This window comes from Leguminivora glycinivorella, chromosome 4 (genome assembly GCF_023078275.1).
Source record: "Leguminivora glycinivorella isolate SPB_JAAS2020 chromosome 4, LegGlyc_1.1, whole genome shotgun sequence".
Classification (NCBI taxonomy): domain Eukaryota; kingdom Metazoa; phylum Arthropoda; class Insecta; order Lepidoptera; family Tortricidae; genus Leguminivora; species Leguminivora glycinivorella.
In genome coordinates this window covers 13,413,184-13,440,523 of record NC_062974.1, presented here as the reverse complement: position 1 = coordinate 13,440,523, position 27,340 = coordinate 13,413,184, and the positions used below count along the sequence as shown (strand labels likewise).

Sequence of the window (27,340 nt, the reverse complement as noted above, 5' to 3'; positions counted from 1 at the left end):
ACTCGCTTCGCTCGTGGTTCAACTACGCACGCTTTCACTTGCTCGTTTTTCAATTCCACACTCGGCGTTAAATACAACTTTGCCCCCTCTGTGTAACAAATAACTATTACTGTCTTTTAGTATGAGTAAAGTATACAATTTTGCCGATAAATATTGTACATTTTACAATATATATCGCCTTTTTTTGTCATTATTTTAATTATATTGATACCATTTTCTTTTACTTTTTTGACGATCACAATATAGATTCTTATAAATTGACATAAATGTAATTTGTACTGTAATCATGTTGTGAAATAAATATATCTAATCTAATCTAATCTAATTGATGGCGCCAATGGCGCCACCATTGAGTAGATGGACGGTTGAATCAATCGCGAAGCTACTACTGCCATCTGTCGTTATAATGCGAAGGCACTAACTTTTTGTCCTGAGCAAGTCCTGAGTATCCTATTCATGAAATGGGACGAAATATACGTTTATGTTGTTAAATACGTACTGAATGTGGAATAATTATTAAAATTATTTCATAAATTACTTTTTTTAAGTATTTCGAACGATAAAGTTTGGAATGTTGCTGCTCATAATGTTTATCGAATGTTGAAAACGAAACGCATACGTCGGCCATATTTCCCGACGTTCACGACGTTCGTGTTGCAAAGCAAACGTCAACAATTCGTTGCAAATAAGAATTCATTTCATTTTATATTTACAAGTGCTGCGTTTTTATTAATCTTTAGTGTCCGTTTTTGTTTTGATGTAAAATGAATAGAACAGAAGGTTTGGTACAACGTAAACACGTTGCAAAAGACAATAATTCAGATGGTAATTTGAAGGAAAACCACGACATCGATGATAAGAAAAGTGATAAAAGCTATGATGACGGAGATTCAAAAGAAACAAGATTGACATTAATGGAAGAAGTATTACTTTTAGGATTAAAGGATAAAGAGGTAATTGTATTCGGCTACAATATAATTAAGTAGTGTGATGTTTAGGTCGCCCCTTTCATTGTGTTTATTAATGACGAATGTTTCAGGGTTACACATCATTTTGGAATGACTGCATATCGAGTGGCCTGAGAGGATGCATTCTTATCGAACTGGGCTTAAGAGGTCGAGTAGAGTTGGAAAGGGCTGGTATGAGGAGAAAGGGACTGCTGTCTAGGAAAGTCATTGTAAAATCAGGTACTTAATTTTAGTTGCCTCTCTCTTTTTAACATTTACTCATGGGAGCTGACACCTATCAAATCTATCAAAGGCTTGCAATGCCTTTTACATAACTTGTAATAAACTTTAATTGGATGTGTACCTTTACTTATTAATGTGTGTGTTTGTTGTGTCATCTTATTGTAGTAGTTATATTTAGAGAAAGTAATTTGTGGGTTTTTATAATTATGTTTACATACATATACAAATAACAAATATAGTATTGTGTGTGTTACATTATGATGTATGTAAACATAAAATATTGATTGTGATTGTCCTTGTTTTTGAATTAATAACTTAATTTGATAGATTTATCAATGAGCATGTTGAATTTATTATTTGGGATATTTGAAACATAGCTGGTATATGGTTTTTTTTCTAAATTAAATGCCTAAAACCTGATTCATAAACATCCTAATGTAATAAGTTCATTGAGCTTCAAACTATACATGAAGAGATGTATTCATTATTGTATTGTTTTTAGATACCCCTACAGGAGATGTCTTGTTGGATGAAGCTTTAAAACACATGAAAGAAACTGATCCACCAGAATCTGTACAAAGCTGGATAGAATATCTTAGCGGTTAGTATCATTCTACATTAACACTTTCGAAACCGGGCTCTAGGCCATTTTCCATACGGGGAAATGTATAAATCTAATTAACACTTTTCCAGGCCATACCAAAATAAATCTAATTAATCAAGCATTCATTTATTGATAAGTTTTTTTCACAAATCTAAAATTGGACTTGTAAGGTTGAAATACCATTGATGCATATGTGGTCACAAAGATGAACTATGCCTGGAAATGAGTTAATAATTACATTTCATATGAAGTATTTTTAAATGAGATGACGAGTGATAGAGATGTATGCGAGAGAGAGAGAAAGACATGCTGCGCCGACCCCAAGTGATTGGGATAAGGGCAAGAGAATGATGATGATGAAGTATTTTTAAATTAAAGGAAAAATGGAAAAATTCACACCTCCGGCAGGACTCGAACCTGTGACCTACAGCTTTGCCAGAGCAGTCACTATGACCAACTTAGCTACAGTGGCCTGCTGGATGCATGTGAATTTTTCCATGCCTTCCCTCGTTCTCCAAATGTCTACTACTACTGTTACTACTAATCATCATGAAACATCTGAAACTCGTCAGAAACTACTACAGTAGTATCACTTGCAGACATTTCTGCATGGCAAAAAACAACTTCATAATAAGTGTCTATTAGTACAGGTGTTTGCTAACTGTGGAAATGAAATTAACAAATAAAGTATTATGTATTACTGCAACCACTCTAATTAGGTCCCAAGCCATTAAATGGAAATTAATAAAAAGCAATACAAAGTCATGTTTGTTAATTAATCTTGACCAAGCCAAGTTGACAGCAATTGTGATTGGGCGAATTCTGCACAAGTGAACTTGTTAACCAGGGACCGGCCCGCTATCCCTTATACGGGGTTTTGTATGGGTATTTCGTTAGGCTTAACTTACCCTACCCTTTTGACGCGATACCCTTTCATTTTGCTTTTAAAGCCCTAACGAAAGCGCTTACCTAAAATAGCCCAATACCCTTTCAAAACCCTTATCATCGGCTCAGCCTAACGCCATAAGGGTAAGCCTTATATTGGGTTTTATTTGCTTTCCCTTATAGAGCATATCGTGCGAGTTTAAATCCTGTACCTCGCTCATAAGGCACACATTACTCCGAACGAAATAACATACGATCGTTACCTACGGCGGTACTGTGTGTGATATTTGTGCGTTTCTGTTTGATGGAAATGGCTGTAGATAAAATAAGGTTCAATTTTCAATACCAAATACAATAAATAAATAGTTATGATAGGCTCCTGCTTTGCTCAGGTGTCACACAGGCAAACGCTGCTTTTTAGGGTTCCGTAGTCGACTAAGGAACCCTTATAGTTTCGCCATGTCTGTCTGTCTGTCCGTCCGTCCGTCCGTCCGTCTGTCCGTCCGCGGATAATCTCAGTAACCGTTAGCACTAGAAAGCTGAAATTTGGTCCCAATATGTATATCAATCACGCCAACAAAGTACAAAAATAAAAAATGGAAAAAAATGTTTTATTAGGGCACCCTACATGTAAAGTGGGGGCTGATAATTTTTTTCATTCCAACCGCAACGTGTGATATATCGTTGGATAGATATTAAAAAATGAATAAGGGTTTACTAAGATTGTTTTTGATAATATTAATATTTTCGGAAATAATCGCTCCTAAAGGAAAAAAAAGTGCATCCCCCTCTCTAACTTTTGAACCATAACTTTAAAAAATATGAAAAAATTTACAAAAGTAGAACATTGTAAAGAATTTCTAGGAAAATTATTTTGACCTTGATAGGTTCAGTAGTTTTTGAGAAAAATATGGAAAACTTCGGAACCCTACACTGAGCGTGGCCCGACACGCTCTTAGCTGGTTTTTTTTATCGGACTTGTCTTGATGAGTACCCGAAGTCTAGCTGATGCTGAACCCTGGCTGCACCTAGGGAAACTCGGGTTTAGTGTAACACAGGCAAACGCTGTTTTCGTCATCGGACTTGTCTTGATGAGTACTCGAGTGAGCAGTACCCGAAGTCCAGCTGATGCTGAACCCTGGCTGCACCTAGGGGAACTCGGGTTTAGTGTAACACAGGCAAACGCTGTTTTCGTCATCGGACTTGTCTTGATGAGTACTCGAGTGAGCAGTACCCGAAGTCCAGCTGATGCTGAACCCTGGCTGTACCTAGGGGAACTCGGGTTTAGTGTAACACAGGCAAACGCTGTTTTCGTCATCGGACTTGTCTTGATGAGTACTCGAGTGAGCAGTATTCGAAGTCCAGCTGATGCTGAACCCTGGCTGCATCTCTTCTTCTCAGTCGTTCCCTCATGGCTGAGGATCGTGACCAACAGTGATTTCTCTCCACTTGACGCGGTCTAGGGCCATATGGACTGCCATCTGCATGGAACCACAAGCTTTCTTCACGGTCTCAGCCCACCTTAGCGGTATTCCACCCCTGGAGCGTCGGCCTTCGACTTTGCCGAGGATAATGTTCCTTTCGAGAGTGTGCTGTTTAGAACGCATGATATGCCCGAAGAACCTGAGTATTCTCTCCTGACAAATAGTTGAGAGCCGCTTGGTGATATTCAGTTCTCGCAGTATTGACTCGTTAGTTCTAAAAGCAGTCCATGGGATCCTGAGCATCCGTCTCCAGCACCACATCTCAAAAGCATCAATCTTTTTCCTGTCTAGGGTTTTTAAGCTCCAAGTTTCAGCGCCATACATAAAGATGGAGAACACCAATGCTCGCACCAGCCGTACCTTGGTTGCACGACGAATACCACGGTTTTTCCAAAGCTTCTCTAATCGAGACATAGCACCTTTCGCCATTCCTGCACGTCGACATATCTCTTGTGTATTGCCACCGCCATTAGAAATAAGCGACCCCAGGTAAACAAACTTATCCACTTTCTCGTAGCTATCAAGGGGATTGGATTGAGGAAGAACACTTGCTCGGTCTACTACCATGATCTTGGTTTTGCTGTGGTTTATTCTCAATCCAGCTTTAGCACTCTCTGCTTCAACTTTCTTCAACAGGGCCGCCATCTCCTCTTCACTCGAAGCCACAATAGTAGTGTCGTCTGCGTACCTAAGGTTTGTAATGTAGTGGCCGCCCACCTTGATGCCGAACTGTGCGTCCTCAAGTGCTTTTCTCATAATGTATTCGCCATACAAGTTGAACAGTAACGGGGACAAAATGCATCCTTGTCGCACGCCTCGCTCCGGGCGATATGGTTTCGATAATTTATCGTCCAATTTCACGCAGCTTGTGCTTTCAAGGTACAGATTCTGAATCAGGAATACAAGGTGGTCAGGAACTCCCATTTCAATTAGCACATCAAACATGGTACTCCACTTAACGCAGTCAAAAGCTTTAGCGTAATCGATGAAACACAGGACCAGGGGTCTGTTGAACTCGCGACATTTTTCTATGAGTATCCGAATATTCAAAATTTGATCCCTGATTCTTTGATGGCTGCATCTAGGGGAACTCGGGTTTAGTGTAACACAGGCAAACGCTGTTTTCGTCATCGGACTTGTCTTGATGAGTACTCGAGGGAGCAGTACCCGAAGTCCAGCTGATGCTGACCCCTGGCTGCACCTAGGGGAACTCGGGTTTAGTGTAACACAGGCAAACGCTGTTTTCGTCATCGGACTTGTCTTGATGAGTACTCGAGTGAGCAGTACCCAAAGTCCAGCTGATGCAGAACCCTGGCTGCACCTATGGGAACTCGGGTTTAGTGTAACACAGGCAAACGCTGTTTTCGACATCGGACTTGTCTTGATGAGTACTCGAGGGAGCAGTACCCGAAGTCCAGCTGATGCTGAACCCTGGCTGCACCTAGGGGAACTCGGGTTTAGTGTAACACAGACAAACGCTGTTTTCGTCATCGGACTTGTCTTGACGAGTACTCGAGTGAGCAATACCCAAAGTCCAGCTGATGCTGAACCCTGGCTGCACCTAGGGGAACTCAGGTTTAGTGTAACACAGACAAACGCTGTTTTCGTCATCGGACTTGTCTTGATGAGTACTCGAGTGAGCAATACCCAAAGTCCAGCTGATGCTGAACCCTGGCTGCACCTAGGGGAACTCGGGTTTAGTGTAACACAGGCAAACGCTGTTTTCGTCATCGGACTTGTCTTGATGAGTACTCGAGGGAGCAGTACCCGAAGTCCAGCTGATGCTGAACCCTGGCTGCACCTAGGGGAACTCGGGTTTAGTGTAACACAGGCAAACGCTGTTTTCGTCATCGGACTTGTCTTAATGAGTACTCGAGTGAGCAGTACCCAAAGTCCAGCTGATGCAGAACCCTGGCTGCACCTATGGGAACTCGGGTTTAGTGTAACACAGGCAAACGCTATTTTCGTCATCGGACTTGTCTTGATGAGTACTCGAGGGAGCAGTACCCGAAGTCCAGCTGATGCTGAACCCTGGCTGCACCTAGGGGAACTCGGGTTTAGTGTAACACAGACAAACGCTGTTTTCGTCATCGGACTTGTCTTGATGAGTACTCGAGTGAGCAATACCCAAAGTCCAGCTGATGCTGAACCCTGGCTGCACCTAGGGGTACTCGGGTTTAGTGTAACACAGGCAAACGCTGTTTTCGTCATCGGACTTGTCTTGATGAGTACTCCAGTGAGCAGTACCCGAAGTCCAGCTGATGCTGAACCCTGGCTGCATCTAGGGGAACTCGGGTTTAGTGTAACACAGGCAAACGCTGTTTTCGTCATCGGACTTGTCTTGATGAGTACTCGAGCAAGCAGTACCCGAAGTCCAGCTGATGCTGAAGCCTGACTGCATCTAGGGGAACTCGGGTTTAGTGTAACACAGGCAAACGCTGTTTTCGTCATCGGACTTGTCTTGATGAGAACTCGAGTGAGCAGTACCCGAAGTCCAGCTGATGCTGAACCCTGGCTGCACCTAGGGGAACTCGGGTTTAGTGTAACACAGACAAACGCTGTTTTCGTCATCGGACTTGTCTTCATGAGTACTCGAGTGAGCAATACCCAAAGTCCAGCTGATGCTGAACCCTGGCTGCACCTAGGGGAACTCGGGTTTAGTGTAACACAGGCAAACGCTGTTTTCGTCATCGGACTTGTCTTGATGAGTACTCCAGTGAGCAGTACCCGAAGTCCAGCTGATGCTGAACCCTGGCTGCATCTAGGGGAACTCGGGTTTAGTGTAACACAGGCAAACGCTGTTTTCGTCATCGGAATTGTCTTGATGAATACTCGAGGGAGCAGTACCCGAAGTCCAGCTGATGCTGAAGCCTGACTGCATCTAGGGGAACTCGGGTTTAGTGTAACACAGGCAAACGCTGTTTTCGTCATCGGACTTGTCTTGATGAGAACTCGAGTGAGCAGTACCCAAAGTCCAGCTGATGCAGAACCCTGGCTGCACCTATGGGAACTCGGGTTTAGTGTAACACAGGCAAACGCTGTTTTCGTCATCGGACTTGTCTTGATGAGTACTAGAGTGAGCAGTACCCAAAGCCCAGTAGATGCTGAACCCTGGCTGCACCTAGGGGAACTCGGGTTTAGTGTAACACAGACAAAAGCTATTTTCGTCATCGGACATGTCTTGATGAATACTCGAGTGAGCAATACCCAAAGTCCAGCTGTTGCTGAACCCTGGCTGCACCTAGGGGAACTCGGGTTTAGTGTAACACAGGCAAACGCTGTTTTCGTCATCGGACTTGTCTTGATGAGTACTCGAGTGAGCAGTACCCGAAATCCAGCTGATGCTGAACCCTGGCTGCACCTAGGAGAACTCGGGTTTAGTGTAACACAGGCAAACGCTGTTTTCGTCATCGGACTTGTCTTGATGAGTACTCGAGCAAGCAGTACCCAAAGTCCAGCTGTTGCTGAACTCTGGCTGCACCTAGGGGAACTCGGGTTTAGTGTAACACAGGCAAACGCTGTTTTCGTCATTGGACTTGTCTTAATGAGTATTTGGATGAGCTGTACCCAAGATAGAGCTGATGCTGAAACCTGGCTGTACCTAGGGGAACTCTGGTTTGGTGTAACATAGGCAAACGCTGTTTGCGTCATCGGACTTGTCTTGACGAGGACTTGGGTGCGCAATAGCCAAAACAGCGCTATAGCTGAGCCCTGGCGGTATCTAGGGCAACTCTAGTTTCGGTGCATTATAATATAGAAATATTTCATGCAATGTCAAGTTAGGCATAAAACATAATATTAACTGAACAAAAATCTTACCAGAAGTGAATATTTACATCAAGTAATTAGAACAAATTTATTAATTTGCCATACACCAAACACTTTATTTATATCTAAAAAGATACGTATGTATATCAATTTGAATATCAAAATTAAGTACAGTCGATTTCACTAATAGTAACACAGGGAATAAAGAGAATACTGGAGTTCCATGCGTCCATAGACTGCGGTAACTACTTACTATCAGACGGGATGTATGCTTGATTGCCACCAGAAAAGTATTTCTGTATCAAACGATCTTCATAGAATTCACAACAATCAACAGAAATAATTTGACATATTCTATGGTACTACTCAACTCAACCAAGTACCAGTCATAAAGACGAGTCTAAGATATTTCACACGAAACATACTATGAACAGAAAACAGCGTTTATTTATATTGCACCGAACCTGAGTTCCCCTAGGTACCACCAGGTCTCAGCTACAGCGCTGGCTTGGGTACTGCGCACCCAAGTCCTCATTAAGGCAGGGCCTATAACGAAAACCGGGTTTGTCTATGTTGCACCAAACCTAAGTTCCCCTAGGTACAGCCAGAGTTCAATATCAGCTTTACCTACTCATCAAGACAAGTCCGATGACAAAAACAGCGTTTACCTATGTTGCACGAAACCCGAGTTCCCCTGGATGCAGCCAGGGTTCAGCATCAGCTCTACCATAGTTACTGCTCACTCAAGTACTCATCAAAACAAGTCCGATGACGAAAACAGCGCTTGCCTATGTTACACCAAACCCGCGTTCCCCTGGGAAAAGCCAGGGTTCAGCATCAGCTCTACCTTGGTTACTGCTCACTCAAGTACTCATCAAGACAAGTCCGATGACGAAAACAGCGTTTGCGTATGTTGCACGAAACCCGAGTTCCCCTAGGAATAGCCAGGGTTCAGCATCAGCTCTACCTTGGTTACTGCTCACTCAAGTACTCATCAAGACAAGTCCGATGACGAAAACAGCGTTTGCGTATGTTGCACGAAACCCGAGTTCCCCTAGGAATAGCCAGGGTTCAGCATCAGCTCTACCATGGTTACTGCTCACTCAAGTACTCATCAAAACAAGTCCGATGACGAAAACAGCCCTTGCCTATGTTACACCAAACCCGCGTTCCCCTGGGAAAAGCCGGGGTTCAGCATCAGCTCTACCTTGGTTACTGCTCACTCAAGTACTCATCAAGACAAGTCCGATGACGAAAACAGCGTTTGCGTATGTTGCACGAAACCCGAGTTCCCCTAGGAATAGCCAGGGTTCAGCATCAGCTCTACCTTGGTTACTGCTCACTCAAGTACTCATCAAGACAAGTCCGATGACGAAAACAGCGTTTGCGTATGTTGCACGAAACCCGAGTTCCCCTAGGAATAGCCAAGGTTCAGCATCAGCTCTACCATGGTTACTGCTCACTCAAGTACTCATCAAAACAAGTTCGATGACGAAAACAGCGCTTGCCTATGTTACACCAAACCCGCGTTCCCCTGGGAAAAGCCAGGGTTCAGCATCAGCTCTACCTTGGTTACTGCTCACTCAAGTACTCATCAAGACAAGTCCGATGACGAAAACAGCGTTTGCCTATGTTGCACGAAATTCGAGTTCCCTTAGGAATAGCCAGGGTTCAGCATCAGCTCTACCTTGGTTACTGCTCACTTAAGTACTCACCAAGACAAGTCCGATGACGAAAACAGCGTTTGCGTATGTTGCACGAAACCCGAGTTCCCCTAGGAATAGCCAGGGTTCAGCGTCAGCTCTACCTTGGTTACTGCTCACTCAAGTACTCATCAATATAAGTCCGATGACGAAAACAGCGCTTGCCTATGTTACTCCAAACCCGCGTTCCCCTAGGAATAGACAGGGTTCAGCATCAGCTCTACCTTGGTTACTGCTCACACAAGTACTCATCAAGACAAGTCCGATGACGAAAACAGCGTTTGCCTATGTTGCACGAAACCCGAGTTCCCCTAGGAATAGCCAGGGTTCAGCATCAGCTCTACCTTGGTTACTGCTCTTTCAAGTACTCATCAACACAAGTCCGATGACGAAAACAGCGCTTGCCTATGTTAAACCAAACCCGCGTTCCCCTGGGAAAGGCCAGGGTTCAGCATCAGCTCTATCTTAGGAACTGCTCACCCAATTAACTCATCAAGGCGAGTTGGATGACGAAAACGGCTTGTTTTTATGTTGGCAATTAACGTTTTCAATATGTAATGTTAATGGTTAATTGTATTGATTTTCGGCCAACACTCTATATTTAAATGCATACATACATATTTACATAATTATATTCATACATACCTACATACATACATACCTACATACATTCATACGTACGAACAAACATACTGATCTATGGGCGACGACGATCATTTACCAGTCATCAGACCCTTGTCTCCCAGTTCATTAAAAATAATTTATAGCCGTGTTCTACTTTTATCCAACGAAAACATGTTTCGTTGCAAAATTAAAAATGGGGCGCATAGTGCGGAGTGGCAACAGCGCATTTTCCTTCCTGTTCTTACAATAGCTTAGATTCATAATCCTGTCTCTTTCACGCAAGGCTCGACAACGCTTTAACAAAAGGGAAAGCCTTATAAATAGCGCTTAAAATAAGGGTAACCCTTATTAAAGGATTGCAAGCCGTATCGGATAGCGGTAAGCCAATGCACAGGGCTAGCTTTATTGTTTTGCTGAGTTTTTTGTAAGGGCTAGTCAAATGAATGGGCTTGCAGTTCGAAAGGGAGAGTCTCTCGATTGGGTCGTCCTTACGTTAGGGATTCCCAATGAAAGGCTTGTAGCGCGGAAGGGGTTGTCCGGTCCCTGTTGTTAACCTATTCTGACAGTACATCGACAGCGGAGCCACTGCCACAGAAAAGACATACCCGTATATGTATTCTCAGTGACAGTATGTCGACAGGTTTCTCTGACTGTATCTTTTTAAAATCAGTATATTTCAACAGTAAAGATACTTTTGTTTAATGGGGCCTGGAAATATTCCGAGTATTACAATCTGTTAAGTTTTATTTCTTATTTTCCAGGTGAAACATGGAATCCTATGAAACTTAAATACCAATTAAAAAATGTCCGTGAAAGGCTGGCTAAGAATTTAGTAGAAAAGGGTGTTTTGACAACTGAGAAACAAAACTTTTTGCTCTTCGATATGACCACACATCCACTGACGGACAATGTAGTGAAATGCCGTTTAGTCAAAAAGGTATGTAATTGAGTTTCTGTTTTTTTATTTATCATATGGTGTATAATTAGAATATTGAGATCAGAAGATGGTATATTTGCACGGTTGTTGCTGTTGCACAGTTAGAACTAGGGTAAAAAGTTCCCTGCCTCCTTTTGTTTTGGCCTTTTTAGGTACATTTATAATGTAGTTAGACATTGCACATTTCTGTGACCAATAGGAGCTTCATTAGAGTACTATAAAATAAAAATAGCCTTTATTATCGAAGTTTGATTTCAAGTACATATTTTGTTATATATTTACATCGGCAACTCCAACTCGTCCTCTTACGAAGGCCTCTTCTAAAAGTCTTCCACTGCTTCCTGTCTCTTGATTTCATAGAAACATTAGAATTAGAAACAAATATTCTGCTGGGTAGATACTTAGATAGATTTACCCAGCAGAATATTTATTTTTATGAATTATAGCTATGAGGCTTGTAATTTTAGTTGGCTGTGTTCTTATCAACAACCTGTTAAATACCATTATGAGTTTGAGTAATTCTAATTAGAAATGGTTTTTGCTAATTAAGTAATGCAAATTGTAATGCAAAAGCATTAGGGCCGGCTTCGCTCATAAATTACCTAGTCTCCACTCCAAATAGCAACTATTGTTTACTTATTCTTGTTTTGATAACCGACGAAACAATGTGCCCGCAAAACAGGACGGTGAATATTTGTAACACCTATGTGCGTTGTTTTGGCATATTTTGGCTAAGTTTCATAACAGTTCTATTGTTATATTGTTCAAAATATTTCACGTTGACTAGCGGTTTACTTAACTTTAATGTTACGTCGCTATGTGAACATGTCTTAAGAGAATGAGACATAAGATGAATTAATGTTTAATATTGATTAAACATAGAACTCCATACAGATGTAGTGCGAAAAGATTTGCCTTCGTATTAATTTTTATTAAGCAGAAACGTCTGCTAACGATTCTAAACATTTTTATATTAAAGGAAAAAATGGAATGGAATGGAATTTGCCTTCGTATTGTTACGGAAACGTACGAACGTGTTATGCTATTTCAGTCAGTCTTGGTACAAGATATACTGATATTGACTGAACTAGCATGACAAATACGAACCTTTGCGGAAAAATACGGAAACCATTTTCGCACTACATCTGTACATATTATGAAGTTACCATGGCAACTTGTCTTGCTATAGCCAAAACTAATTGGGCCAACAATAAATAACAACAAGAGCATTGTAATTTTTTGAATTTAATTTAACTTCAACGGATCATTTCTATGCGTAAAATAAATTATGTTTTCAATGACACCAATAATATATCTGAGTGGCTTTATGTTTTGGTATGATAAATTAATAACCTTTTTTGTGATAACAAATCAATTTATGAAATACGAAAAGTTGCTGATATGAATTATGATTAGTGGTAGAAATATCCAAACGTAGGTACGAGTATCGTGTTTACATGATTATAATAAATAAAAAAATATCGGATCTATGTTGTTATAACGATAGCCCATTAACTAATTAGTCCCATTCCCATTACGATAGATAGGTGAGCAACTCCCGAAAAGTTTGTACATTTGGATGACGTCTTTGATTTTGTTAAAAATTAGTAGGCTGATAGAGTCCATGATGCTGAGCAACATCCACTAGGTTTCCCAAAATATCCTAGGGAGTTTGTATGAAACCTTCCTTTTTTGTTACCAGATTTCTATACATTTTCGGTAGCAAAACAGGAAAGTTTCATAGATTCAGATTCAGATTTATTTATTTCTCAAAATCCATACATATTTTTAATTAGAAACTAACAAAAACATGCACACATAAAGAGATCGTCAAGGCAGGTACACTAGGTTCGCATTAAAAGCTAACAATCTTACAAGTAGGTATATAACCATTTTTTTTTTTAGTTAGGTTCACATTTACTAAGAATTATAACTTACTAATATAGACATTTAATATACATATATAATTTACTAATACTTAATTGGAAGTCACGAACATGGCTAGGCATTAATAGGTATTATTTAAGTATTCTTTTATGCTATAAAGTGTCTTGTCAAGTAGTAGCTGTTTTACTTTGCGACGGAAAGTGTTGAAGTTGGTCTCAGTTTTTATTACTTTTGGCAGTTTGTTGTAAAGTTTTTGCCCTATAATTTTAGGACACTTTTTAGCAATTTGTAATCTGCATTTGCTTTGTCTTAAGTCGTCGGGATATCTCGTTGGTCGTTTACTTACATCACCAATACGATCAAATTCATTTGGATTATTCCTTACATACATTATAATTTCTAGGATATATGTCGATACAGATGTCAATATTTCTAACTTTTTAAAAAGTTCTCTGCAGCTAGCATCGTACTTTGCGTTTGCTAATATTCGAATTGCTCGTTTTTGCATTTTTAATACACGTTCAAATTCCGTTGCGTTTCCCCACAGTATAATCCCATAAGACAAAATTGAATGTATGTATGAAAAGTATGCTTCCTACAAAAGTATGCTCATACAAACTAGGTAGGACATTTTGGGAAACTTAGTGGATCTTGCTCAGCATCACGGAAAGATAAAATAATGTTAATTAATCGCGTTCGACTTGTGTGTGACTTTAAATATATCAGCATCACGGACTCTCAGCCTACCAATTTTTATCAAAATCAAAGACGTCATCCAAATGTACAAACTTCTCGGGAATTGCTGATGTAGACGTGCAATAAGTAGACATTTTGCACCGAGTGATGTCGAATTAAATCACGAGCGAAGCGTCTTTTAAACAATAAGGGTAGTTAAGTAACTTTTCGCACATTAATTGTATCGTGAATTTCAATGGTGACCCTTTCTTCTGGAGCGGTAACATCCTTGCCATCGTACCTAAAACGCATAGCTTTAATAAAATTACGGTTTGCATTCAAAACAAAAATGATTACATGTGTCAAATGGGTTAAAGGTATCCCTCCTATATTACAGGTGCAAGAGGCCGCGCTCCGGCGCTCAGTTACAGACGTCGCGCACGCTGACAAGCGATCGCTGGCTCTGCTGATGCTTGCACACTCTGCCGACGTGCTAGAAAATGCGTTCGCGCCGCTCTCCGATGAAGACTATGAGCTCGCCACACGCCGCGTGCGCACACTTCTAGACCTCGACTTTGAAGCCGAAGCCATGCGCCCTGAGGCCTGCGAGATCATGTGGGCCGTCTTCGCCGCTTCACGAAATAGCGATTGTTAATAGAGGCACTGGAATTGGGTTTGAAAGACCATTAGTGTATGGTGCCGGTGTTTTATAACGGTACCGATTACATTTAAAAAACTATACTGGTTTAAATATAAAGGTATCGGTATAAAATGACGCTACCGCTGTTTTTGACAGGAACACCTAAACCATTATACAGAACACCTAAACCATTATACAGGTATTCAACCGGTAGTATTTCAATACCAAAATCTTTAATTGTAGCCTCGTTTGGCGTTGTTATTCGATGGCAATAATGTAATCAATTTAGTAAAGACACCGCGCTAGAAAACCTTGGATATAAGTAAAATACCGTTTGGAAAGTCGCCATGGATGTCTGTATTTATATGAGTTTCAGGGAGTTTAGATTTCAAAAATGATGACGCTTTTGGAATCCAAGATGGCGGCCATGCATTTACTCACATATGTATAAATATGACAATGACAAAATACATCCTGTACTTGAGTCAATTTGGATCAGATAATAGTTAATATTTGGCCGCCAGCGCCGTCTTGGGTTCTAAAAAGGTCATAGTTTAAAAAAAACTGCACTCCCTTAAAACCCTTAAAGTACCTACATCTGTGACTTTTGTGACAAAATGCACGGCCGCCGTCTTGGATTCCAAAGTCATTATCATAGTCAAAATTTTGATAAATGTAGCTGATGATAACTTTACTATGACCGGCAATAACATCGTACAAAAAGGAGGCTGCATAAATGTTTGACTTGGCTCTTATGGCTCTAGAAATAACACTGTGCCAGATATTTTTGCATCTTTCTTTTTGTGCGATATTGTTACCGGTAAGTCGGAAATGAGCCATGGCTAATGAAATCCACACATAGTCGTAGGTTAAATAACGCTATTGACGTTTGCCATCAGAAAGAAAAAACAAATGAAGTTGAGATACCGAAAAAAATAACGGTACCATATAATCCACCACCGTAATAATATTTTCCCTACCGAAATTAATCGGTAAGAGCTGATACCGGTACCATTGAATACTCATATTTTTGGTTATATAGTTCCTGTCATAAACTGTTAGCGCGTACCGATTATATCGTTATCGCTCACTCCTGGTAAGGAACTTCCGTTGAAATTATCATCGAAATTATCAACTGAAAAGCAACTTAATACAAATTCCGTAATGTAATATGCAATGCGATCCAAGGAAATTATTAATTTTATGAGAGGTTCCCCGTCGGTTTTCTAATCGAAATTATAACTTGTTTATATGGAAAGGAGAGAGTTGCTAATATGTCCTGGGTTTTGTATGTCAAATAAAAGCCAGTATTGCTTAAGTTTGAGCTGTTCAGATTCTTGACAAAGGATGTCCCAACTTCCTGATTTAAAATATTCCTCTGACATATGCATATTGGAGTTTTTGCACAATTTTTCATAATTTTTGATATGTCAGATTACTACTTATTAATCTTATTGTGTATTAGATTTTTGTATGTATTTTGTAAAGTGTAACCCAGTTAAATATAATGTTATTTTAATGTACCCAAGTAGATTAATTATGTGCTGATGGTATTACTTAAATAGAACGAATTCAAGTTTTCGGTGAAATTTGATTGAGATCTTTTGGTACATTAAAATGTTTAAAATAAGTTAAAGATTTTGTGTATTTTTATATATGAATATTGTTCCAAGTGTGTCCGAATTTGTAGTATTTCTTCCTGTCTTTATTATTTACTAGAGACTATGGTTCATTTTAGAAATAGGAACGCTTGCCTTGCTGTATTTAATTGTATCTATAAATATCAGAGTAGTTAAGTTTTGTAGCTCTAAACACTTAGTATCAGGTATGAATATCCCTTTATCCACATTAAATTTATTAGTTATTACAACTACATAGTTTACGTCGCGCATAGTACTTTCCATCTGTTCTCTGTTTTGCAATACTATGGAGTTTCGATAGATTTATTTGTATGAATATTGATTTTAAGTAACTTAATGGGTGATGTTCGTGTCACAATCCAACATTATTGTGATTTATGTAAATGCACAGTGGCTCAGCAAAAATATGATCCTGATAAGAGTTACGACATGATATGAGAAAATGATTTTAGTGTCACTATATTACAAGAACAGGCTATGTAGCATGGTGAAGCTTATAAGGGGGTGAATCCACGTAAAAGTAACGTGAGTCACGACTTCATCGAGTGTTTATTTGAACTACAGCTGCAAATGAAAGGGTCTTTGCATGTATCGGGAAAGTAACACGTATTTAGAGATAGATTATCACTTGAACTTGCATCGTGAATAATTGGAGCACGCCATAAAATCGTGACTCGTGTTACTCTTGCCGCGGATTGACCCAATGCAGTATTAACTTTCATGCAAGTCTTTATGTCGGAGTCGTATTTTACGCACTGAGGAGAGGCATAAACTCGACCATGCTATCACTGCAGGTGCTCTAGGTTAGGTACGTATTGTGTGGTTTGTGTCGACTAAAACATTCGATGTTCGAGGCAGCAGCACTACTTCACCTCATTGCTTTTGTAATAGATACCAGACTTACAAAAAGTTTACGAAAACGTAGACCGTCTATTTGAAGGACTCGTGTGTCATGAATCATTGAGTCGATACCTAGTTATTAAGTAGCTTAAATTTAAATCGTGGTGTAAGATAAGTTTTCTTTTATTTATCATTTGTTCGAAACACGTTATATGTTGGGGCATTGTTTTAATAAATTATATTTGTACATAAATAGTCTATGAAAATAACAAAATTATTGAAATAAATCGAAAACAAAATTCAACATTGAAGAAGTGTGTAAAAAATAGCTATAAAATGTATCATAAAATTCATACATGTAATGGTATTAAAATTATTGAAATATATTCCTTAGTACCTATTAATTGAGTAGTTTTTGTTCATCCAAATTATTTTTGAACTAATTTAACAGTCAGACTGATTTTATTAACAGAATTGAGTTTTATCTAAAGCCTGACCATTTATATTCCTATATGACCATTGCCAAGAGGGCGCTGTTGAGTCTGGTGTGTGGTGACAGGTCGATATAATATGAAAACAAAATAGTTCTCTTAAAATTCTGCAACGGCGCGTAGTCTTATATACCTGGTCAGGCTTTACGTTTCCTAGTGCCTATCTAAGGGCCGATATAATAGTCATCATCATCATCATATCAGGGGTCAATCAGCGGCAAGGGTAACACGAGTCACGAGTTTATGGCATGTTCCATTTATTCACGACACAAGTTCAAGTGATAATCTATCTCGAAATAAATAGAACCGTTTTTCCCCGAAGGGTAAAAAACGGATATTTAGGTTCCTGCCGAAGCTTGAACCACTAATGAGATTAACACCTTCATAACTCGGCCCTAATCGAGTGAATTCCTCGACTAGTAGCGCCATCTGGCGCGCCAGTCAAGTACTAGTGTCGCCCGGTTACCAGCGCTCGGCTGCTTTTTCCTCAGTACCTTTAGCCGGCAAGGCCCTTAAGGGTGGTTCAAGCTTCGGCAGGAACCTAAATATCCGTTTTTACCCTTCGGGGGAAAAACGGTTCTATTTAGGTGTCCGTGCCTTCGCTTGAACCACTAATGAGACGTGTTTAAACCTCTGCCGGCGCTGGTTAGGGCGTACTGTGACTGATATACTTTATTTATACAGAAATGTCATAATAAGAAATAAGAAGGTATACAAAGGGATGTTTCAAAATTTAGCTACTAAGGTTTTATGAGTTGAAACTGACAGCACAGCACAGTTATCCATTATGACTCTATGATGGTGGTGAATCACTTAATTTATATATAACATAAAACCGACAGGAAGCCAGTAGTTAATAGATCGGTATTACAATATTTACGGAAATAAAACCTGTTATTTCATTAACATTTTTGTGAGAAAATATCTGTAGCAACCCAAACTCTGAAGAGCTTCCCTTCATCAATGGGTGTTACATCAACGTCGGCAAAATTTGTCTCACGTTTCCCTTACAACAGTCCTTAGTCAGAACAAGATCATATACATGTTTTTTGTCTTATAAATTCACCAAGATACTAGTCTTCTTCTGCTTAAGATAACTATAATTATATCATGTAACTATAATACACAATTATATCATAGCACTGCCGTGAGCATTATGACATTATGTTGAAATTTTTATTTTTCATGTAAATTGATTACTGTACCATAAGTAATGCGCCTATATGTATCTCTCAATATGCACATATTATTGTTAGTATACTGAGTAATAAGCAATATTGACATAGCTTAAACATTGTCTTACATAGCCCACTGCCAAATGTCAACATTTCCCAATGCATAATGTGTTATGAATTCTGTATATGAAATATACATTTGCCCAAAACAATTGAAATGGACGCTTGAGTTGGGAGAAATTGCACGCTATCATATGTTAATTTGTAATGTATACCCACATTACGATAATGTATGCGTTACTGCTGGACTGGTAGCAAAACTGCAAATAAGATGATAATACATTTTCGGCTTCTGACTGAATTGATAATACCATGGCCATGATTAGCTAAGGATCCATATAATAAAAGGTAAGCTCCTACTCAAAGTCTTTACGAGAACGGAAACTATGTAAATTTTTCCTATTAAATTAAAATGGGTCAACTGAGCAAAAATCTTTGGGATACAAGCGATTGAAACGAATCAATGATCTAATGAGTCACACATACTTAGGCGAAGATCAAATGAAGGCAATTATTTCTAATTAAATTGACTTTGATACTTCCATGAATATACATGAATGTTAATGCGGGAATCCTCTCTACACTGTACTCGTCAACTTTATTTAGTCTTTTACTATGTCTAGCTAGTATGCTTTTTTCGATATTTGAAATATTTAATTTGTGTTTGAATAATTATGAATATGTGATGCATATATTTTTAGGCTTATCATTTTTATGACTTATGTGCTGACTAGCCGAATTTATAAAGGGAAAATTGTACGATTCGTGAGCTAGTAATTCTAAAACATTACGACTTATGGCTCTTTAGTCCATTTCGATATTCTAATAAGAATGTAAGACGACAGATAACTATTCAAATAAGGGTTAATGATGTACGATTACCCATTTATAATTAAAATTCAGTCATCAGCTTAAGATAGTAAATAGTTTTCTTTTCAGCACTTTCGTAATTTATCACCAAATTGCAAAGCAATATATTCTATATTGCTCTTTTGTGCGAATAATATAAATGTCTCACGTTCTTTATAAACTGATGTATACACATAAACATACGGGTTAATATTTACTGTATTCTTGCTTATTTCCCAAAATCCATATGCAGCGGGACTTCCCATAAACAAGATGCAACTGTTATGTAAGGTAATACCTGATTCTACAATTATATCGAGATGACAATTATTTATTTATCGTATGGCATATAATTAGGATTTTCTTAAAAGTCGTACGTACGCACGGCTGTAGCATGTAGCGCCACGGACGATGACAATGGTATTTACACTTGCCTGTCATTCGAGACCAATAGGTCAAAATATCGTAGCTATAAGTACCTACTGCGTACCTTAAGCGCTGAGCTTTTATTTTTTATTTAGGTCTCAAGACCTTACTTCTGATAAATATAGTTCATCAATATCTATTTAAACGGCAATATTTTTAAGTTTTCTGTTACCACTAGAAACCCATTTTGCCTAGAATCTGCGCTCCCTTTTATGAGTGTCCTAACAAATTCTTGTATGTCAGGTATATTAGGAGTCCGAAGTCTTCTAAATTAAGTCTTATGCACAGTAATGTTATAAACATCATATTTCTAGTTCCTTACACTAAATTCAATTGGGACTGGGACTCGTCCTCTGGCCTTACGGACCGTTTTTTGAATAAGTTGTGGCGTCTCCTCTGTTACTGACAAATAGTCGCGCCGCAAAATTCTAATAAATGGCGCTTAGTAAGCAACTGCGGAAATGTGTACCGATCCTACAACGCGCTAATGGAGTTCCAAAAGTTAATTGTAAATATGCAACTTCTGTTAATCTCTCTAGGCCCCAGAAACCTATTCAGAAAACATTTGTCAAATGAAATAAACGGGAACTTTCTGTTAGTAATACCGCAGTAGCGGGCGATAATTTTAGGATGCGAGCGCCTCTTTATTTGTAAGAGGAAAATGTGGTCTAAAATCGAAAGAGATTCATCCTTCAATTTCCGTTTAATTTATCATTTCAGAAACAGGCCTCCACATTCAGTGACTACCTTTCAACATTTTATCCATAAGAGTGCCTTAGCAAATTGTGAAAATCGGCTTCTCTCGGAAAATGTATTGTCCTATTGGTTTTAATGAGATTAAAGTGTTTTCGATATATCATACTCATACAACAAATAAGCACTTTGAATACAATTTACCTACACGGTTTCTTGCTTTGTTTTGTGTAGTTGTTTAAGTTTAGGACCAACTTCATTTACTTCGGTCAAGAGATGTAAGCCATAGTTCTTCGCTGTAAATAGTTTGAGAATATTGTTCGGTCGTCTCTTTAATCTAATTCGTTAGTTATTTATAGAAACATAGGATTCGTAACATTACGCCATCGAACTGGACAACCGACAAATCCTTTTACGACGAGAGTCCGTCCTGAGTAACAATGCAACAAGGCATACTAAAATTCTATTGTGCTAAATAACATATCCTTTAAGTTATTCTGCCAAACTATCCACAAAATATCGTATATATTTGGGAGTCAGATTTCCGGTACGAGTTTGTTGTCTTTGTAATTAACCTCTTCAAGGATTGTCTGTAACCTTGGTCTAGCTAACGTTAGTAATAATGCATGATTGAGTATTCTAACCGTTGGTCGATTAACGGCAGTTTGAGGTCAATTTGTAGTACATATATGTATATATCGTACTTAGAAAACTTTCCGAGCTGTAGCTTTTTATTTCTAAATGAATTGGTTCAGAAGTCTCTACTGGGTCGATTGCTACAGAAGTGATACTTTTGTCAGTTCGGTATACTGAACAACATATACTGGAACATTATCCGCCATTAGTCCGACTAGACGTTTCAGCCGGACAGCTATAAGTTTGCTGAAATACAGACTAATATCCAGGTTTCACAGAGTAATGAGCCTAGTACAAGAATTTTCCTTTGCGGTAAGTTATTTTGTAGCTAATAGTCAACATTTGCTAAGTACCTGAGTGGTTCTTCTGCATTTCTAAAGTCCGTATCAAGACCCAAGACCATGCGTCAATTATTGACGCCCGTGAGTTGATGAGACTAGAGCTCTAATCATTCATTTAGAAGAATCTGCACTCTAGGAATAGCGTAAAACAGTAGCATAAATTAATGGATATTCTTTTTCCCATTGGTATTTTCACCGCCCCCTCTCCCTTTCTGATTGGGCAAGAAGGGCTTTGTAATATAAAGTGGTTTTTCATTCTGTTTAGCATCACTATTATGTATATTTCTTAATTCGCTTAGTATCTGGCAACAAAGTGCTAGTTAATTGCTACCGAAGCTCCACCCACACGTTTTTAGATGTGGAAGTGGATTTTCACAACGTCAAACCTGCTATATTGTAATAAACCTCTATCATGACGAGCATTCTAAAAGTTGACATGACAAATTAGGTTGGCAATAACGGCGTTGCTTTACAGTAATTGGATCACACATTCGTCATCATTATGGCCGTTCAGATATTCACGAGTGAGAGAAATTTGGACATTCCTCACAATCATTCATCTGTTGGTCAGGTGACCACGCTGATTATGTATTAGCTAATTAGGCAATTGAGACGACGCCGATGTCGTTCACTTTACCTGTCTAAAACGACCCCACTTATGGGAACCCATCACGTGATGATTTTTGTCTAATAAGACAATGACTAAACTGTGTAATTGTGTATGTCTCAGGTTAACACGTACGCTGTGGTTCTGATTCGAAAGACCTTCTACGAAGTATATATGTTTAGAAATACCTTATACAAAGTATGTTTAGTTAAGAGTTGTGCTAATTCTTATAGTTCTTAATTTTTTTTTTTTTTTTTTTTTTTTTTTTTTCATGATATTTTTATGCAATAAAGTTTTTATCTATCTATCTATCTAATTACCGCAAAGTAGATCTTAAAGCGACATAATCTCATTGAGATTCGAGTACAAATACAACATTTTGCCTCGTGATCATAACGCTCGTCTCATGACACGAAAGGTGAATTAGTGCATAGCATGTAATAACCCAATGGGTTCTCACAGGATGTCGTAAATCATCGCATAGGGCAACGAAATCCAAATTCCAAGTCGCTGCAAAGTTCAATCTTTTACGGGGCGACGCTTGTCAATTTATATGACAGTGTACTTTTTCGCACAGCACAACTTTACTCATGTTGTCTCTAATGACGAATCATGTCTGCACAATGAATGATTTCCTTCGTCATATCACGAGGCGATGCCCTATTGGATCGTGGGCCCTATCTTTTCATAGGCCAGGTTATCTAAAGGGACCTCATCTGTCGTTTCGACATCTCTTGTGTCCTGTCACCTCACGAGGCGAAGCTATGACTTTTCAAGGGACGAACCTATGTCGTCTCACGGGACGTCGCTCTGTCTCGTCTTACGTGAGCGTAGCATTTGTCCTTTATATTCTTTATGACGGTGCATAGGATTACACTGCGTCCCATCGCTGTCAATTTTCTTCATCATCTCCATGCCACCACACAGGAACAACCCTGTCGTCTCGCGGGACAATGCAATGTCGTCTCATTGGACGACGCCTGTCGTGTCACGGCACGACGCCATGTCGTCTAACGGGACGACGCTTGTCGTCTCACGGGACTACGCCATGTCATCTCACTGGACGACGTCATGTCGTCTCACGGGACGACGCCTGTCGTCTCACGGGACGACGCCTGTCGTCTCACGGGACGACGCCTGTCGTCTCACGGGACGACGTCTTTCGTCTCACGGGACGACGTCTGTTGTCTCACGGGACGACATCTGTCGTTTCACAGGACGACGTCTGTCGTCTCACAGGACAACCTCTATCGTCTAACGGGACGATATCTTTCGTTTCACGGGACGACGTCTGCCGTCTCACAGGACGACGTCTGTCGTCTCACAGGACGACGTCTGTCGTCTCACGGGACGATGTCTGTCGTCTCACGGGACGACGCCATGTCAGTCTCACGTGACTGAGGCATATCTATCCGCGTACTTATGACGGTGCCTACAGGAGGTCACTGCGTCTCGTCGCTGGGCCAAAGGCACCGAGCGGAATATCACGAAGTTAGAAGTAATCATAATCTTCTCGATGTTTTAAATTTCTCGAACTTTTTAAGACTTGCTTTTGTAAACGTGTTGCTCGGCCGAGTTACAAAAGCGTACTGAGGAAAAAGCAGCCGAGCGCTGGTAACCGGGCGACACTAGTACTTGACTGGCGCGCCAGATGGCGCTACTAGTCGAGGAATTCACTCGATTAGGGCCGAGTTATGAAGGTGTTAATCTCATTAGTGGTTCAAGCGAAGGCACGGACACCTAAATAAGTCTTATACCTCTTCGTGACACTAATTTCAATGTACGTAATACTTTTTGCCGTTTTGGTTACGATAATTGGTAGGTGTGGGAGACATACATTAAAACATCTCTGATTTCAACAGACACATCTTTTACATCAAAGTTGTATGGTTTTAATAATAACCTACATATTAACAAGTGACGTTTATACTATTTACAAAAGAAAATCATATGTAAAACATGTGTTTTCAACAGAGTCAATAAAATAATAAAAATATTTTAAATTATTAAACAAGATAGTAGAAGCTATTCAAAATAAATAAGATCAAAATACGTTCTAAATAATAATTATGCTACAATTTACCTATACAAATTAAGTATAAATTCAGTCATTGAAATAATAATGTACAGACTGTTGACTGTTTTGTACATATTTACCTATTGTTGATTTACATCGCAACTGGCACATAGCTCGCTCGGATGCTTATCTGGCTCGACATTATACATAGTTTCCTATTGCCTAACCATGACGAATGTTTGATTATCTAATTAGGTATTTTTATTATAATTTTAGATATGTTTCTAGTATTTAACGTTTTCCGGACCCTCTGCTGGAGGAACTGGTAGGTAATGAAATTTTGGTAAAAGGAAAAAAATAGTATTTTCACTGGATCACCTGACGGCCTACATAAACTTACTTTTAGCACGGGGTTTTTGAATCTATTGACTAAATTGTGAATGCGCTTTAGGCAAGGGTTAGTAGTACCCACATCGTTTGTATTATGTAAGTTTAATTTCCACATTCATACTTTTTTACATTTTGATATAACTAAATCGGCTAGACTTTAACTAATAAGAATGTGTAAATAATGTATGTTAAATATACCACTGACTTACAATTAAGAGATTGTGCTCGATCGAGAAACACCTCACGAGAGCACACCAAACATTCAAAAATGCGTGTCGGATTAATACTCACAGCCAACATGTCTTAAATTAATCCTATAGTAATAGGTAGTTTAAGCGTAACTTTTAATTTAATAACTAACTACATAACTATGTATCTATCTAAGTAACCGACTTAACAGCAACCCTACAATATACAAGTAGATACCTAACATGTGATATATCGGTGGCCGATAGTAAGATCACGATCAGGCAGATTGACAGGTTCCGGACGGTTGGTGGTCACATTAATCCAACAGTTGGGTATGATAGGTTACTTGAGATGTCTGATGGGCATAGAAATACTATTAGGTGCCCCGCGTAGCTGGGCTTCGTCGTCTCAGGGAATGAAATAGTTATTTGTTTTACAAGGGGGCAAAGTTGTTGTTTAACCGCACGTGCCAATATTGATACCCGAACAAGCGAAAGATTCCAATATTGAACCGCGAGCGTAGCGAGTGGTTCAAAAAGTGGAATCTTGAGCGTCGCGAGGGTTTCAAGGCACGAAGGTTAAACAAACTTTGCCGCCGAGTGAAACACAAATTTTTTCACCACACCAACACGAACAAAATACTGACTATAAAACATCAAACTAAATTAAATCTATCAATTTATTCAATATTTATGATTCAAAATCATCATTTATAGGTAAATTCTGCCAGCCAGCTCAAGATGTCAAGTTAAAATTTGTATGAAATTACTTTGCACTCTTGTGGATAAAATGCAATTTTGCTATCTGTTTTCGAATAGCAAAGTAAGCCTTTACCAGTTGGTGTGGTGAAAAATAGTTTTCTCCATAGGTAGGTACTTAATGCGTTGGAATTTCACTATCGGCCGCCGATACATTTAATCGTGACTGACCCCAGCAGCTGGCCGATATTGCAATATTCTGCGCAGAGGGCGTCACTTATGCAAATGGAAAAATCAACTCGTGATGTGTTAACTTTACTACTTCCCTATTTGCCCGGAGTATTTCCCTTTTAAACCATACATATAACAGTTATCATCGTTTATTATAACGAGTAGTTTAGGTACTAATAATATTCACTGCCAACTGTACGATCAGTCACCAATTTTAAATATGCCCAAGTCGATTTAAATAGGTGTTCTCTCGATTATTCTTGCTTTAGCCGTAAACATGAATGATATTTAATTTAGGTACCTATTTACATGGATAGTATTTCAGTTCTTATATCTAATTTATGTGATAAGTGACTGTTAGGCGAACAGGGTTTTATAATAAAGGTAGACTCTGCCGGTTAACAGTGGCAGGGTGGCAGTAAGAAATGTGCATCTTATGTAACCTTTCGGTCAATTGTAAAATATGCAATAGTACCCGCTTTTACATATTTATTTACATTTAATGCGCAAAATAGATGTTATGGAATAAGAAGTAGATATACGCAGATCACTTACTTTACTACATATCTACAATACTGTTTGGGATAGGTGTTCGATGGGTTTAATGGAAATTATCAAATGGCTATTATACGTATTTTGCTATGAGTAGGTACCGATGTAGTGCGAAAAGCTTTTCCTTTGTATTTTTACGGAAACTTGCTATTGTAGTCAGTGTCAGTACAAGACGTACTGACACTGTTTGAACTAGCATGACCACAGATGTCATATATACCATAGATCAAGCAAACATATCTACTTAGCGTGTCAAATGAACTCAGTGAAATCCACTGAGTTGTCCATCTTTACTCGCAGCTTGCAGCTTTCGGGCGTCAATTTTTGTAAGTTGAAGTCAACCAAAACATAAACAATGCCTCGTTACGTGATATTCAATTGCAACAACACAAAAATTATGAACAATCAAGAGCCTGAGACATATTTAAAATTACAGGCAAGAATCAACTTCAGTACAAAATTTGACACGCTCGGCCCCTATACAAATATATGAATTTGTTTCTTCTATCTAAATTAAGTTCTGTGAGCATGACAAATACGAACGTTTCCGGGAAAATACGAAGAAAAAGCTTTTCGCACTACGTCTGTATAGTATAAATACAACCTGTTTTGTAATTAACTATAATTCATGCAATTTCGCGTAAGAAAAAGTTTATATTGAATTTTCTGAGAATTGTAAGTACCTATGTAGGTAACATTGAGAGTAATGAACTGGGTGAATCAACTTTTTCTTGCCTGTTATTGCCATGGTAACGGTCCCCTGAGTCACGATGGTTTTATGAAAAATTATGCTTCTTAAACTATGCAAACATGCATTTTTCTGGTGTTAACAAGCCCTTTCCTTAATTTGCCACCTACAAACATGGACTACATGCATTCTTGCATAACTTCAGTAGCTTAATTTTGCATAAAACCAGCGTGACTCAGGGGGCCGTAACCATGGCAATAACTGGCAAGAAAAAGTCGATTCACTCACTTATAACGACGTAACTGATTTTATTAAATAATAGATCCATTTATTTGAGTGGAAATAGACAGATATAGAATAATTAGTAATTACATACATAAAGATTTAGACATTAACATCTTTACATTTTCTGACGCTAAA

The 27,340-nt window shown here is 39.0% G+C and overlaps 1 protein-coding gene across 1 annotated transcript; it reads left to right on the top strand.

The window, feature by feature from the left end:
- Positions 1-638: 638 nt before the first annotated feature.
- Positions 639-17,281, top strand: LOC125225451 (Golgi phosphoprotein 3 homolog sauron). Its single transcript, XM_048129185.1, has 5 exons — positions 639-953; positions 1,040-1,187; positions 1,693-1,791; positions 11,020-11,195; positions 14,155-17,281. The coding sequence occupies exons 1-5, from the start codon at positions 765-767 to the stop codon at positions 14,410-14,412; spliced, it is 870 nt and encodes a 289-aa protein (XP_047985142.1). The 5' UTR covers positions 639-764; the 3' UTR covers positions 14,413-17,281.
- Positions 17,282-27,340: the final 10,059 nt, after the last annotated feature.

What these genes read in the sequence shown, in the direction of transcription:
- LOC125225451 (XM_048129185.1), top strand. Translation starts at nt 765, where the DNA reads ATGAATAGAACAGAAGGTTTGGTACAACGTAAACACGTTGCAAAAGAC. An exon ending in GAAAGTCATTGTAAAATCAG is followed by an intron (nt 1,188 to 1,692) that starts GTACTTAATTTT and finishes TATTGTTTTTAG; the next exon opens with ATACCCCTACAGGAGATGTC. An exon ending in CTGGATAGAATATCTTAGCG is followed by an intron (nt 1,792 to 11,019) that starts GTTAGTATCATT and finishes CTTATTTTCCAG; the next exon opens with GTGAAACATGGAATCCTATG.